The sequence below is a fragment of the Acipenser ruthenus genome, chromosome 45 (assembly GCF_902713425.1).
Source record: "Acipenser ruthenus chromosome 45, fAciRut3.2 maternal haplotype, whole genome shotgun sequence".
Taxonomy (NCBI): Eukaryota; Metazoa; Chordata; class Actinopteri; order Acipenseriformes; family Acipenseridae; genus Acipenser; species Acipenser ruthenus.
Window position 1 is genome coordinate 8,954,028 of NC_081233.1, and position 16,037 is coordinate 8,970,064.

The window sequence follows — 16,037 nt, forward strand, 5'->3', positions numbered from 1 at the left end:
CCTGTATTTATCCAGTGGGGAATTAGCTGAAAATAAACCATGCCGACTCGGATTACAAAACTGCATTGCTGGGAACGCATGGTGAAAATGTATAGAAACGAAAGCAGTTAATAAACCAAAACGCTGGCTTCGTAAGGAAACCATGAAAAACACTGAATCAATTACAACTATGACAAACAACCCAGCTGTACGCAAGGCGCTGCAATTACTGGTGAAAAAACGAGCTGCTGTCTGTGAAAATGTTCACAGCCTAAGTGATCCGGGTTCGGTTTGCATGAGCTGCGTTTCCATTTGCCAGCCAGACTGGTCTTGAAAGCGAGCTGAGAATCGGGGGTCCTGCTTTGTTTCCTCCAGCAGCAGAACTGACCCCAGTTGCTGTTGCTTTGACAGGCTGGTTTCACATTGCTGGTGGAAACAGACAACAGTGTTAAAACAGCCCCCCACCCACCAAAGAGGCTGGTTTCAAAAACAGATGAATTTTTGCTAATAAATAAAAAGCATTGTGGATTCAGTTTCTCTCTCCAACACGTCCCCTAGTCCTGGATTAAAAGACTAACTTTGTGTGTGTGTGTGTGTGTGTGTGTGTGTGTGTGTGTGTGTTTTCCACAAATGCTGGCAGCGTTGCAGAGCTATGAGAAGAGTTTGATCACGTCTTTGTCTTGTTGGCGTAGTTTTTTTTGACTTTCGTGCAGCACACAGAATTTGAAAAGCGTCCCACAAACCTGGTCGGAGCGTCTTCAAATAAAATATTTCACAGATCCACAGCGTACAAACCTCTCTCAGACAACTTTATTTTCTTTTTAAAACTGTACATTTATCTCTATAAAATAACGTTATAATATATTTCTATCTATTATTATCTCTAAACAACATACAAGGGATCGGGTCTGGACTTAAATAATAGGGACTCGAAAACGGATGTCAGGTACCAGTGGTGATGGAATTACGGTGGGAGTCAATTCCTGGTTTTAAATTCCTTTTTAATAAATCAATTCCAGTTCTCATTCCCTTTTAATCAATTCCAGCACATCCTTGATCAATGAGTGGCATTCTGTTAAAATGAGATTCTCACAGACTTCAATCGAAGTCTCTGTTTGTTAGTCAATTAAACTGGCTTCAAATGAAAGCAGTCTCTAAAAAGATCAATTACTGGAATTGGAACTGGAATTGGAATTGGAACTGGAATTGGAATTGGAATTGGAATTGGAACCCTGGTTGGAATATTAAAATCTGGAGTCAAGTAAAAGCAATCATGTAAAATAACAATAATAATAATAATTAAAAATTCCCACAGGATATAAGGCAACAAGTTGTCCCGCTGTCTTGAAATGACTTGAGTATATTTTGTTGTTTTGCACCAATATACTTTTCTATATATGTGTTATATGCATACACGAAACACACACAAAAAATAATAATGAAAATAAAATTAAAATTGCATTTCAGTTTGTTTGTTTAAATTAGTCCACGCGTATGCAATTCCAAAACTCAACGCTGCAGCTCTCAAGCGTCGGTAGATTAAAACAAAAATTAAAAACACAATAAAAGCTGTTTGAAAGTGTCGACCTCCTTGCTGTGCCTCAGACCTCGCAGCCTCTGCAATGCCAGTCAGTCAGTTTACCTCCGAGCAGGACCAGCAGGGGGCAGTGTCACAGCGGCAGGCAAAACGATCAATCCCCTGCGTGGGAAACGTTAAGACTCGGGTTCAATGAGGCAAGGGGGTGGGGGGGTGGGGGGGTCACGATACTAGCCCAAGAGACAACTGCAGTGGGTCAAAAAAAAAAAAAAAGTACTGCAACTCTCCTGATTTCTACTATAGACAGCCACTCTCAAAAGCCACAGGCCATTCCCTTGCACTGTACTGCACTGTAGCTTGAATATCACAAAATCCTTTTGTGGGGTTGGGATCTGGCAGACAATAAGAGGAGATTATTTTTACTGTACACATCCTCTAAGGTTAGTATCTCAATGAACCACGAGCCACGGATCCACGTGGACCCCAACCCCTTGGCCCCTGCCCCGCCCCACGACATGTCCTTTCCCGTCCGGTTCAGCGTTGAGTTTTGGAAGGTTCTCGTTTGTGCTTCGGTCCCGTGGTCTCCCCTCCCTCCCTCGCTCGCTCGCTCGCTCTACATGTTGTAAGCCACGTAGATGGGATCCAGCTGATCCGCCAGGAAGCTGTCCCGCAGGTGCATGCGCTGCTTCTCCCCCCGCGAGTTGATGGGGATCACGCCGGGATCCACGACCACCACCACGCCCACGATGAGGTGGTGCTCCTCCAGGACCACGTTTGTGACCAGCGGCACCAGGTCCAGAGCCTCCTGCTCCGAGCCACACAGCTCCGACACCACCACCAGCAGGTTGGTCCACGTGAACACGGCACTGGGAGACAGAGAGAGGGAAGGAGGGACACACACACACACACACACACACACACACACACACACACACAGACACACACACACACACACACACACACAATAGGAGGGTTATTTCTTTCTTTTTTTTTGCTATTATTTTTTGTTTATTTTATATAACAATAAGACATAAGATGTATTTATTTTCTGAGAAAATGTATTTCAAAAAAGAAATCTGAAAAGGTGTGTTTTCATTCCTGTGTGCTGGTGCACTGCACTGTGTAACAGGGTCCTGCATGCAGTGGGCAGTGTGTATGCAGTGTGCAGTGTGCAGTGTTCAGTGTCCTGTATGCAGTGTGCAGTGTGCATGCTGTGTGCAGTGTCCTGTATGCAGTGTGTAGTGTGTATGCAATGTGTATGCAGTGTGTATGCAGTGTCCTGTGTGCAGTGTGTATGCAGTGTGCAGTGTGTATGCAGTATGCCTCACCACTCCGCGATGCTCCTGTGTGCTCGGGACACGGAGGTCTCGATGTCGATGGGATGGTAGCGAAGCCCCCGCAGCTCCAGCGTCTCGTCCAGCGCTCCCACCACGTACAGGGCGTCATGGCGACCTGCGTCACGGCAACAAACAAGCCGCTTAGAACCCACAGCAGCGACACGACCCCTGGGGCTCCACTAGCAGGGCCCCCCCGACTCACCTCCGCTAGCATCCAGTAACTCGGTCCTCTTCACGAAGCCCAGGTACCCGGTGCGAGCCCACAGCGTCTGGGTGTCCCCGAAGCTCAGCTTGGTGTTGAAGTGGTCGGCCTGGAGGTTCTCATCCCCATAGATAGTGTAGTATCCGCTGGAACACTGCGGACTGTTCACCCACACCTGGAATCAGAATCAGAATTAGAACTGGCCGCAGGTCTGGGACACAGAATAGGAGGGATGCTACAGTTGAGTTTTCATTGAAATCCAAAATGTGGCTGAAACTCAACCCAACTCACCTCTCCCAGGTGGGAGTCCCCCAGGGGCCCCTTTGTCTCCGGGTTCACAATAACGACCCTGACCCCAGGCAGGATCTAGAAAAAGGAGAGACAGCATCCTTATTATAATGCAGAAACGTGCCGGAAGCACTAATACACAATATAAATCCGGGATGTGTTAGACCAGGAGATGAGGGTATAGGGCACTGCTGTACACATGCAGGGAAATCATAACGATATAGTTAAAGAGAAAATTCAAACCAGCAGGTAGGTGATGCCAGTTAAAAATCCGGTTAGTTTGTGGAGATTAAAGGGGTCAGCAAAAGACTTTCTTACCTTTCCAGATTCAGTGAGAGGAAGGCTTTGTGGGGCTCCCTTTTCTACCAAACGAACCCTGAAAACACAGAAGCAGTTATCAGAAATTTACAAAAAACAACACAGAAGACGACACCAACCTTATTTCAGCATCCGTCAAAAAAAAAAAAGGTTTGAATACAGATTGAGATTTGGGTCCCAGTGCTTCTGCTGAGATACCACAAGCAAACACGCTTGAGACGAGCAAACAGTCGAGCTCTTTACCTGTCATGCCTCAGAGATTTCATGTCCACGTACACCGTCGTGGGGTCTGGCCCCGTGGTCCCCTGTGTTAAAGAAAGGAAACGCTCATTATACACACACACACGTTGTAAAAGGTTCGAGGCAAAAATGTCTGTATAGCAACACGCCCCGATCCATACAAATCAATTCAGTTTAAGTTGTGGAGTGTCTGTTTTTTTTTTTTTTCTGCACCCCAATTCTGATTTCGCCTACCTGTAAGCTGATGGCCAGGTTGACCCTCGACCCGAAGGAGGTGCTGACCGCTCGGGGGGACAGTCCGAGGTCCTTGAAGAGTTTGGAGAAGGACTGCGTGAGCAAGATGCGTGGTCTCTCCTCCGCCACCACCACGCAGCCACGAACACAGGACAAGTTTATACCACGGGCCTGAGAGAGAGAGAGAGAGAGAGAGAGAGAGAGAGAGAGAGAGAGAGAGAGAGAGGGGAGGAGGGGTTAACACACACATTGCAAGTTTGTCATTTTTAAAACCAGTTTCATCGCCACCGGATAAGCGGATTCTCTTTCTAGCTGTAGCAATACTGTTGGGGAGGGAAAGTAGACTCTTGTTAAACCAGGAATGGATCAAACTGCAATGCAATGGGAGTCTTATTTCCATCCCTGCAATACGATATATATCTTTTGGAATGACTTCTAGTCAAAACGGTAAAAAAATCATCACATCTCTAATGACAAATACAACAGCGATGACAGTCCAACCACAAGAACAAAAAAAAAAAAAGGTCAATATTTTGCTGCCGCTACCTCTAAAGCAGAGTGAACACGATGCCACTTTGTGGCTTGGAACTAGGTTTCAAGAGACTGTAGGTTTCCAGCCCCTGCACGGCGCACCAGGGGAGACTTGGGGGTTTGATACAGCAGCGAGCCTCAAACTAGGTTTCCTGGAACCAGGTTTCAAGCCGCTGCTCCTGAGAAAGTGGCTCTGTGTTCCCTCAGCTCTGTGTTAATGCTGGAGCCCCCTGACCTGCAGACCCGCAGGGGCAGAGCCTGTACCTTGAGTGCCTCGGTCTGTGTGCCCAGCCCCTTGGTGCACATCTCCATCACAGAGTAGGAGCAGAAGGTGTCTCTGATCTTGTACTGGCTGACTGCCGACAGCCAGAGGGACAGGTTAGTCTCCAACTCCATGGGAGGGATGAGGATGGACTGGTGACCAGAGTACACACTGAGGAGAGAGGAGAGAGGTGAGAGGGGAGAGGGCACACAGCACCCCCCCCACACACACACACACACACTTAACCGCCCCTGCTTCATTCCCCCATCTAGACATACTCTTCTTTATAAGAGCACGCTTGATCCGAGATCTGTGTCCATTACCTGCACAGGCACCAGAGCACGAAGCCCAGTCCGCAGTAGGGATCCAGGCAGATTGCGATCTGTCGAGTGGAGTAGAGCTCACACTGCAGCTTGATGGAGCGGCACAGAGCACTGACCGCAGCGTGAGAGATCTGAGATAGGAGAGAAAACGTGACCTTTCGAAATCTAACATGAAATACTGTACTGTAGACTTTTGCGACATCATTTAGTAGCTTCTTTGATTTGACTATGAAGCAAAAAGGTGTTCTCTAGAGCGATGCAAAACCTTTGGCCACAGCTGTACGTGCAAGCTCGTCTGAGCTCTGCAGCTCCTCGTCTGCACACACGGAGCTGCTGCTGTGGAAATAAAGGAGCACTCTCACCTTGACCCCGGTCAGCATGCCCGTGGTGGACACGCTGAAGTCCAGGTAGGCCAGCATCTCTGCGGTGGGGGGCTTGTAGATCTGAGGGGGTCGTCTGCGGGGAAGGTCGTCTGCAACAGGACAAAAAAAAAAAAATACATAAAATAACCCATCTCAACTCTCCATCCCCCAGAATGCCTCGGGTTGAAATGATCATCACCTGGCTATAAGGTAATAAGACACACCTGCCTGTGAATAAGCAGGGAGGTGGATATAAGCGAACAAACCTTTTGGCCCGCTTATATAGGCAGGTGTCCCGAATTACCTTAAAGCCAGGTGATAACCATCCCAGCTCTAATTTCAACCCGAAGCATTCTGGGGGATGTAGTCCTGTTACCCATTTGATCTCCAGGACTACGTTTTCTCGAACCTGTCCCTACTCTGCTACGCTCTCTCATTGTCCACATCCAGGCATTGACTCCGGTTATCAATGAATGAGTCTCGCTCACCCGTGTCGATAATCGTGGGCCACGTCTTGACATCCACGGCAGCCGCTGCCTCTTTGGACTTCAGCGTCTTCATTAGGATCTGCGTGGTGAGGATGCAGGCTGCCTTGCTCACCTGCAGCCAGGTGGGGGAGCAGGGGAGCAGGGGAGGAGAAGAGAGGAGAGGAGAGGAGAGGAGAGGAAAATTTAATTATTTTTATTCCCCCCTGCCCCCCGTAACCAGAACATACCAATAACATACCACTGAAACGAATCTACAAGAGAAACATCAAAACATCTACAAAAGGCTGTAAAGCTTAATTTGGTTCTGGCGGCTCCTGCTTTGCTCTCGTGGTTGGTCTTGCCACCAGAACCCCTCGATGGACTTGCAGCTCTGTTCTGCTCGGGCAGCACTCACGTCAATGATCATGCGGACGGTGGGCAGCGTGGCGCTCAGGCTCTGCTGGTGTGGGGGCCTCACTGTGACGGGGATGCAGCCAGCGTACAGACAGCCGTAGAAGGAAGCAATCAACTCGATTCCTGGAGGCGAGAAAGAAGCCGGTTTTCAAGTCCATCAGAGGCAGCTTCACTTGCCAGGGTTTGAGCAGCTGTTCCACCCAGCTGCTTGTGAAGCCCCCCTCCCCCCTGTCCCGCCCGCCCGGGTGTCCCGCAGAGAGAAGGGCGGCTCTTACCTGGAGGGTAGAGCAGCACCACGTTGTCCCCGGTGTTCAGATTGCCCTTTTCAGTGAGTGCAGCCGCGATGCGTTCTGCCCGCTTGTGGAGCTGCAGACAGGAGGCAGTGCTGACCGCCACGCCCTGAGAGAGGAGGGGAGGAAACCTGCTGTCAAATTCAACAGAATCGAGACTCCAACAACGCCAGCATCTTGACGCTGCATTTATTATAGTCATTTAGCAGATGCTTTTATCCAAAGCGACTTACAGAGACTAGCGGGTGAACTATGCATCAGCTGCTGCTGCAGAGTCACTTCCAATAAATAAGACCTTGTTTATTTACATCTCACAGCAGGAGATGGAAGTCACGACTGAGCACCCCTCCCTGAAACCAGATCAAAACCCCTCGACAGGCCCGTGGCTTGTATAAAACTCCACGTTCCGGGAGACGGGAGAAGATTACAAAAAGAGGTTCTGGAAACGGTTTAGTGTAAAATGTCTTCTGAAGGTAGGCCGAAGCCGCTGCTCTGTACTGAAAACACAGGTCCGAGTCTGGTACCTTTGCATTGAGGAGCATGAAGAGGATGTGTTCTGGTTCTGATTGAGCCCTCGACTGGAGAACCTCCGAGAGAAATAGATACTGCAGAGAGAGAGAGAGAGAGAGAGAGAGAGAGAGAGAGAGAGAGAGAGAGAGAGAGAGAGAGAGAGAGAGAGAGAGAGAGAGAGAGAGAGAGAGAGAGAGAGAGAGAGAGAGAGAGAGAGAGAGAGAGAGAGAGAGAGAGAGAAATGTTATTTTTTGGTAACCTTTAAAAGCTTTGTGCATAACCCGTTTTCACTTATAGTATTACAATTTGAAAATACAGTGTTGTTGTACAACACATCTGGATATTATACACGACAAAGCCTTATTTGCAAAAAAAATTAATAAAAATGGTACCAAATTATTTTTTCTTTCAAAAAAATCTGAACGCAAATGTCATTTGATACATTCCAAATCAATCTGCTGAAATTCACATTTCCAATCTAAAAGAGCTTTATCATCACTGCGGGTAGGAATAAAAATACCCAGAAATGGATCATTTTGAGGCTTCAGTTTCTTATTTTATATCGAGGCGTCATGACAGTGTGTCGCTCGCTCTCCGTGCTTACCTTCTTGGCTTCCTGGTCCTCAGTCAGCCCCAGGTCTCTCCCGGCCGCTTCGGCCACCCTCTTCCCAGCCACCAGGTTCCCCACCATGATCGAGGCCGGCCCCACACCCACTGCGGGCACAAGACACGGGTTCAACAAGGCGAGGTGCCAGACAGACGTGCGACAACTCACCCGTCGATCCATAACCCATCACCGCGCCTTTTTATTCTGAGAGCCTCGACTAAACACTCCCTGATCGACTCATCACCCTGGTGCTTGATTAGGGGTGTACTATATTACTGGCACACTTCAGTTTGAAAGCTTTCTGGGGGACGAGATTCTTACCGTTTGCGGCCGAAATGACCTTGAGCATTGCGGTGATGGAAATAAGACTCCTGTTGCATAGCAGTTTCACCCGTTCCAGGTTTTACTGCAAGCTTGATTAGCCACACTGTGTGGGCACCAGCTCAGGTGTGTCTTATTAAAACCAGGAATGGATCAAACTGCTATGCAACGGGAGTCTCATCTTCATCCCTGTGGTGTATAAGGACGATGCAGTGAACAGGCGATCGGATTGATTTGTTCTTTTTTTTCGTACCTGGCTGTTTCTGTCGAGGCTTGGGTAGGTTGGTGACGCAGGTGTGGGGGCACATGAGGATGTTGCAGGGGTGCAGCCCCCCCTCCAGGAAGTACTGCTTGCTCTGGGAGAGGTGGATGCCCCCCAGAGGGGTCTTGGGCAGAGTGTTCGCAGGGACCAGAGCCAGGCAGTACAGACCCACCTGGTGGATACTGTCAATGGCCTGGGAGTGAAAACCAAAACATCAAGAGAAACCAAGTTAAAATCACCAAAAAATAGGAAAAAAAAAAAAAATCAGTCATGTTTGACAAACACAAGACTTGATACTGTATCTGAGGACAAACCACAAAAGTCATCTTGGGTTGAAACCAAGAAACCGAGTCAAGCAGACAGGCGTTTCTAATGCTAGTGCCTTCATCAGTGTTATTGAAGCTGGAAGGTGAGTGGAGCAGGCAAGCGCCCCCGGTGCTCGTTCCTGTGTCCGGGTGACTGACCTGAAGGACGCGGCTCATCCACTGGAAGCTGTCCTCTTCAGAGGCGTCGGGCCGCTGCTCCGCCACCACCACAATCCGCTCGTCGTAAAACACCGTCACGGAGAACACCGCGATCCTGCCGGGAGAGACAGCAGCACCGCGGTCAGGGCTACAGCCTCTCACTCAATACAGGGATGGGCATTAGACTACCACTGCATAGCACTATGATCCATTCCTGGTTTTGCTACGAGTTTAATAAGACACATCTGAGCTTGTTACCTGTACACTGGGGCACATAGTAAAACCTGGAATGGATGAAACTGCTATGCAATGGGAGTCTTATTTCCATGCCTGCAATGTGCAAGCGAGACCCCATGGCGCACCCATAGGGCTGCACCCCTGTCTATGTTGCAGTCTTGCGCAGTGGTCACTCACCTCCCCCTGTACACTGTCTTGACCGGCTCCACGGCCAGCGCCGTGGCCACGATATCGTCGGCGTTGTGTCTTCTGCCACTGACCATCAGCAAGCCGTCCATCTTCCCGACCACGAAGACCAGACTGCCCTGCGAGAGACACAACACAGCAGAGCAGAGCGGCTTCAGAACAGAACAAACCGAGACCTCATCATTCAGAAGGGCAACGGGACTCGAATCCAATCAATGTAGTGCAGTACTCAAGTGACTCACCGGACCCACGAACCCCAGCAGCCCTGATCGGACGAAGGAGGTCTCTCCGATGGGAGCGCCGGCCGGGTTCAGCGGGATCACCTGCCAAATCAAAAAAACACAACCAGGACACTCAGGGACTGGTCAGCACCGCCCGCCAGAACCACACAGGACCCAACTGAGCTGTACCACACTGCTGTCACAGGAAACCGAGCCAAGCAGACAAACAATTCAAATGTGTCCTCATCCTTGCACTATTACGTCACTGTCGATATAAATAGTTGTAATCCTAACTTGTTGCATCTTATTTCATATTGTATTTCAGTTGCAGCGTTTGTGCTTACCGTAAACCATGCTGTATTTCAATGCGAAGCTTGCATTGTAACCCTGCCCTGTAACACCTGGAAGTCGCCTTGGATGAAAGGCGTCTGCCAGATGAATGAATAACGACACGAGTCGAGGCGGCACGCACCTCAAAGGTGTTCTTGGTGACTCCAGGCAGCCCGTAGTACATCATCCCTCCAGCCCTGGAGCTCACACAGATCTCCCCGATCTCGTCTGTCTTGCACAGCTGGGGGGAGCCCTCGGGCTTCACGATGCACATGAGAGCTGCAACAGAGACAGAGACGCACACGGGTTATAACAGCAAGGACTGCGTGCAGAGGAGGAGGGGGAGGGGGAGGAGGAGGAGGAGGGGGAGGAGGAGGAGGAGGAGGAGGAGGAGGAGGAGGAGGAGGAGGAGGAGGGGGAGGGGGAGGAGGAGGGCCAACGCCATGTGAAACTCAGTGCAAAATGTGAAATGCAAACAACCCAAGCAAAAAATACTACGTTCGACAACCCAGACTGAATCAAGATGACTTTCTTATTGAAAATGCGTGCGAGTTTAAAACCAAGACTGGTAGAGTTCTGTAAAAAAAACTCTGAATAAAAGTTTCACACAGTAAAAGCATGGTAAAGCATAGGGAAGCATTGTAAAGCACAGAGAGGTCTGGTAAAGCATAGGGAAGCATTGTAAAGCACAGAGAGGTGTGGTAAAGCATAGGGAAGCATTGTAAAGCACAGAGAGGTCTGGTAAAGCATAGGGAAGCATTGTAAAGCACAGAGAGGTCTGGTAAAACACAGGGAAGCATTGTAAAGCACAGAGAGGTCTGGTAAAGCATAGGGATGCATTGTAAAGCACAGAGAGGTCTGGTAAAGCATAGGGAAGCATTGTAAAGCACAGAGAGGTCTGGTAAAGCATAGGGAAGCATTGTAAAGCACAGAGAGGTCTGGTAAAGCATAGGGAAGCATTGTAAAGCACAGAGAGGTCTGGTAAAGCACAGGGAAGCATTGTAAAGCACAGAGAGGTATGGTAAAGCATATTTAAAAAAAAAAAAATCCTTGGTAAACTAACCCTTGTAAAAGTGTCCCATTGTAAAAGCACAGTGAAGTGTAATCAAGCACAGTGAAAGCATGGTAAAGCACAGCCAAGGGGGCACTCACCTCCAGGCATGACGTGACCCACGTCCTGCACGGTCAGGGCAGAGTTCTTGTCCTCGGTGTTGACCCGGATCACCCCGAAGCTCAGCCCACTCATGGACAGGATGGCCCTGGCAGGAAGGGGGGCCCCAGGAACACCGGGCCTGTGATGGAAACACAACCGTGTCAGGAACTGGAGTCAGACCAGGGCTGGAACCGCTGAACACACCGGGTAAGAGTGAGTCAAGCAGACAGGCGTTTCTAATGCTAGTGCCTTCATCAGTGTTACTGAAACTAGAAGAAACCGAGTCAAGCAGACAGGCGTTTCTAATGCTAGTGCCTTCATCAGTGTTACTGAAACTAGAAGAAACCGAGTCAAGCAGACAGGCGTTTCTAATGCTAGCGCCTTCATCAGTGTTATTGAAACTAGAAGAAACCGAGTCAAGCAGACAGGCGTTTCTAATGCTAGCGCCTTCATCAGTGTTATTGAAACTAGAAGAAATCGAGTCAAGCAGACAGGCGTTTCTAATGCTAGTGCCTTCATCAGTGTTATTGAAACTAGAAGAAACCGAGTCAAGCAGACAGGCGTTTCTAATGCTAGTGCCTTCATCAGTGTTATTGAGGTGAAACTACAAGAAACTAAGGTGTCGGATTTATTTTTTATTTATTTATTTATTTTTTTTAAATTTAGTCGTCGCCAATTATTTTACCCCGGTTTTCACCCCAATTTGGCATGCCCAATTATTATCTGTATCCCCGGGTCACCGCTCGCAACCCCCCCTGCCGACTCGGGAAACGGAGGCTGGAACACGCGTCCTCCGAAACGTGCTCCTGCCAAGCCGTCATTTTTCGCACTGCAGATCCACAGCAATGCCACCAGACCTATAGTGCCGGAGGACAACACAGATCTGGCGGCTCCGCTGCAGAGCCACAGGCGCCCTAATGGCCACAGGGGTCGCTGATGCGCGGTGAGCCGTGGATTCCCCTGCCGACCTAGGCCCTCCCTACCCGGGCAGCGCTCAGCCAATTGTGCGCCGCCCCCTAGGAACTCCCGGTCACGGTCAGACCTAGCCTGGATTCGAACCTAGCCTAGATTCGAAGGTGTCGGATTTATTAACCTATCCCTTCATAGGACACAGCTGGATTTTATCCTACTTGGGGGGGGGGGGGGGGGTTGGGGGTAGGGGCAACAAACGTTTGAATTCCCCAGTTTGGAAAAATGCTCTAATATGCTCTAAAAATGCTCTAAAAATAAACAGTCCAGCTGTGGCTTATCCCTGGCAGGGCTACAGGCTGATCAGATCACTCCCTAAACCAAGCAGACCAGAGTTTCGCCCATCGCCTTTCCTCGGCGTCGCCACGTACCTGCGTATAGCCACGGTCATGGCCTCGGGGGAGGTGGCGCACGGACAGATGACCTCGGGTTTGAGCCCGTGGCTCTGGAACACGTTGAGGAATGCGTCACAGGAGGACACGGACCCTGGCAGAGAGAACACAGGGGCCACGGTCACAATAATACAGCCCACGCAGAGATGGCAAAGGCATGGTGGAAACGTGGGCCCATTACACGATGACAACGTTAATCCAAAAAGAAAAATAACCAAACCATTTAAAAGCTACTCAATCATAACTTTGCACCAGATCCATTTGCCTGTCTTCCAAGTAATTGCAGGTACAGTAATAACAGGAGTGAACAGCAGTTCAGGGTATTATTATCAAGTGCTGTTGATTTGCATTACCCAGGTCGTTCTCAGTAACGTCTGTTAGTTTCTAGAGACTCAATAAGATTATCAAGCCATTCCTGGCAGCGGCTGCCTGGAAAGCCCGGCCCGGCACTCACAGGGATTGGCTCCGTCGGCTACGATCAGCATGCGCAGCGAGCCCAGGTGGATGTCTCTCTGCTCACGGTGGGCCATCATCGCCCAGTGGAGGTCCCGGCACTTCACCAGGGCCACCTTAGCTGTGCGCGGAGAGGAGACACAAAAAACAAACTGAATTGTGATCTACTGTCTAGCGGGCCAGTGTGCACTTTTTTTTTTAAAACCCATTTTCTATACCCAATTTGAAACGTCACCTCACAGCAAACCCAGGGTACGTCTGGGGCGAGTTTCACAAAGCACTGCTATCTTATTTTTTTACCTGTTTCCAAAAAAAACAGTATTTAAAAAAAAAGATACCTGAACGATAAGGTTCAGTAGAAATCCGCTCAGCTGTTTTGCATGAAAGCGAATTGGATTTGGCAGACTGCTAGCTGGAACCTCTTTGTGAAACAAGCACTCTGCTTGTTTGGTTTGTCGGTGGCATTGGCAAACCGACTGCTCTCGGCAGGGAGCGAGGCGGCGCTGTGCGTGCGTGCGTCTCAGTATGCCTGTCTCACCTTTGTGTGCGTGGACTCTCTGCACCCATGACAGAGGGCAGGCCTTCATCACAGCGTAGGGCACGCTCACAGTGTGCAGCTTATTCATTATGCTCTGCAAAGGAAGGAAGAGAAACAGATCCTCATTTAAAACACGAACCAAACCGCACTGCTGAGCCGGGGCCTGGCTCAGAACCTGGAAATCACTTCAACTGAAGTGTTTTCAAATTTATAAGAATCACATCGTGAACCCTTTGGCAGTTGAATTTGCATCGATTTTTGGTCTTGCAAGTAATTGTATGTGCATTGTTTAGCTTTACTGGTGAAACTGCAGTGAAAAGCAACATGCATGCATAGAATTGTACTGTACGAATGCGTAAAATGGATACTTGCTTTACTACATTAATGCATTAGCTCACAAGCTCCTAATTAGCCATGCACAATGTCTTTACTTAAGAGCTGTAAAAACTACTATCGCTATTTCACTTACCATTAGCACGCCGTGCCACAACCCAACGTCTTTCTTGAAGTCTAAAACGTTTACTAAAGTTTCTCCTACGAGGAAAAAAAAAAAAATTAACATAGGATGAGACTGAGGATGATGTGGCGTGTATAATAATAATAATAATAATAATAATAATAATAATAATAATAATAATAATAATAATAATAAATGCATGACTGTTTCCATAGTAAAACAGGTTACAGCAGGGATCCTATTGGAAGTGACTCTGCAGCAGCAGCTGTGATGCATGGTTCACCCTCTAGTCTTTGTAAGTCGCTTTGGATAAAAGGACTCATTAATAATACTACTGCATCACAGCTGGACTGATGAAGGGAACAGCTGGCAGCTGCAGAGGGGTGTGGTCGCGTCTGCACTCACCTTCAGTGTAGCTGGAGGCCTGGGTTAGGGCTTGGCAGTGGGTCAGCATTGCAATCCGAGACACAGACACACCCATAACACTGCCCTCCTTGCTTGACTTGTACTGGGGAAGAGGAACAAGAGTCAGACAGGCAGACAGGCAGCACAGACCCGAGGACAGAGCCCAGCACTGAGTCACACAGGCAGCACAGACCCGGGGTTAGAGCCCAGGGTTAGAGACAGGCAGGTAGGGGTTAAATCAGCCACCTGGATTGTTTGAGAGAATTTTATGCTCTAAAAAATATCCAGCTGTTGATTCTCCAGGTGGGGTAAATTCTTTAGCAAAATCAAAATAACTTTGTAAAAAAAAAATAAAAAAAAACCAAACACATAACCTTCTATTTTAATTTCAGTGCTGTATGTGGAAATCAGTCATCTCAATATTATATAGCTAGAGGCATAACCAAGACTGAATAACTAGCTGTGTGGAGTTAAACACTACAAAGCAGTAGGTCCTTTTAAAAAGGAGTTTGTGTTCTCTGCAAGTCGATTGATTGAATGAGTTCAAATATTTTGACAAGAGTCTTTAATGACAGAATAAAAAAAGAAGAGACTTTTGTCAAAGCAATTGTCTTGGAGACGGAGTTTCTCTATTTGATATTAATCTAGGAAATCCACAGGTGTGCCTCTGTCTGGCTTTGTAGGGGTGGAGTTCTTGCCTGGGGGTTGAGATTGTGTTTTCCTTTATGGGTTGAGACCCATAAAAGAAATGAAATCAATGCACTCTACAAACAAGCACTCTGACTCATTAAAACTGTTATGAAAAGCAAACTCTACTGTGAACCTACCACAATAGAGCTAGTGTATGACATGCACAGTACAGCTATAGAGCCTGTGAGTTTGTAATGGAGGTTGGCTCAGTCTCCAGTGCCTCTCACCTCGATGTACGCCGGGTCTGTGTTTGCGTCTGCAATGTGAGGTTGCCAGTCCTTCGAGGGCTTGGTTAGATATTTGGAGTCCGTCACGACCCACTTCAGACGAGGCCAGCCTTGGGACACCAAACACAGGGGTCAGTGCAAACCGCGACCAAACACAGCAAAACCGAAACCCACCGCACTGCACAGTGCTGTTCTGTATATTTTACCAGATTAAAAAGGTTTCTTTTAATGCAATTCTTTCTTATCCAGGGTGCAATCACCAGTGTGCTACAGTTTTTAAGCTGTACAGGTTATGAATCGCTGGTTAAAGTGACTACACTACATTATTTATGTACTGTACCTGCTGAATAATGTTACGTTAACCTATTGAATTGCACACCGCTTTGTAGTTTTCCATACACTTCACGAAAAACTGACACAAATTGAAACAATGTGGCATTTCGAAATCTAACATGAAATACTACTGTACTACCATGGCTCCCGGTTGACTTTTGCAAAAATGTTGCCCATAGCTGTGCACCTCAAACAGGTTTGACTGACCTTTGAACTGCACGATCTCCCCATTCTGTGTCTTGGGGAGCCCCTTGAGGCAAACCTCGCTGGTCAGCGCCAAGGCCACCCCACAGGAACCCAGGAGAAACCCGATCTGCTGCCCGCCAGCATCCTGAGAACCACACCGGAGAGAACACACACAGATTACACACAGATTACAAATAGATTACATACAGATTACAAATAGATTACATACAGATTACAAATAAATTACATGCAGATTACAGAACTAGTAAACGCTAACTAGTGCTGAATTTATAAATACTAAAAGAAACTATA

The 16,037-nt window shown here is 48.2% G+C and overlaps 1 protein-coding gene across 1 annotated transcript in view; it reads right to left on the reverse strand.

Moving 5' to 3' along the window:
• Window positions 1–771: 771 nt before the first annotated feature.
• LOC117967079 (disco-interacting protein 2 homolog B) overlaps window positions 772–16,037 on the reverse strand; it is a 48,619-nt gene continuing 33,353 nt past the window's right edge. The window contains 28 exon segments of the mRNA XM_059013366.1: window positions 772–2,382; window positions 2,845–2,968; window positions 3,056–3,230; window positions 3,347–3,421; window positions 3,662–3,719; window positions 3,905–3,966; window positions 4,136–4,306; window positions 4,931–5,099; window positions 5,252–5,382; window positions 5,614–5,723; window positions 6,102–6,213; window positions 6,496–6,617; window positions 6,770–6,893; window positions 7,309–7,389; window positions 7,899–8,008; window positions 8,476–8,677; window positions 8,949–9,063; window positions 9,363–9,490; window positions 9,614–9,694; window positions 10,065–10,201; window positions 11,075–11,214; window positions 12,416–12,530; window positions 12,891–13,010; window positions 13,428–13,521; window positions 13,897–13,961; window positions 14,290–14,392; window positions 15,207–15,316; window positions 15,747–15,870. Coding sequence (XP_058869349.1) covers window positions 2,130–2,382; window positions 2,845–2,968; window positions 3,056–3,230; window positions 3,347–3,421; window positions 3,662–3,719; window positions 3,905–3,966; window positions 4,136–4,306; window positions 4,931–5,099; window positions 5,252–5,382; window positions 5,614–5,723; window positions 6,102–6,213; window positions 6,496–6,617; window positions 6,770–6,893; window positions 7,309–7,389; window positions 7,899–8,008; window positions 8,476–8,677; window positions 8,949–9,063; window positions 9,363–9,490; window positions 9,614–9,694; window positions 10,065–10,201; window positions 11,075–11,214; window positions 12,416–12,530; window positions 12,891–13,010; window positions 13,428–13,521; window positions 13,897–13,961; window positions 14,290–14,392; window positions 15,207–15,316; window positions 15,747–15,870 — 3,411 coding nt within the window. The 3' untranslated portion in view covers window positions 772–2,129.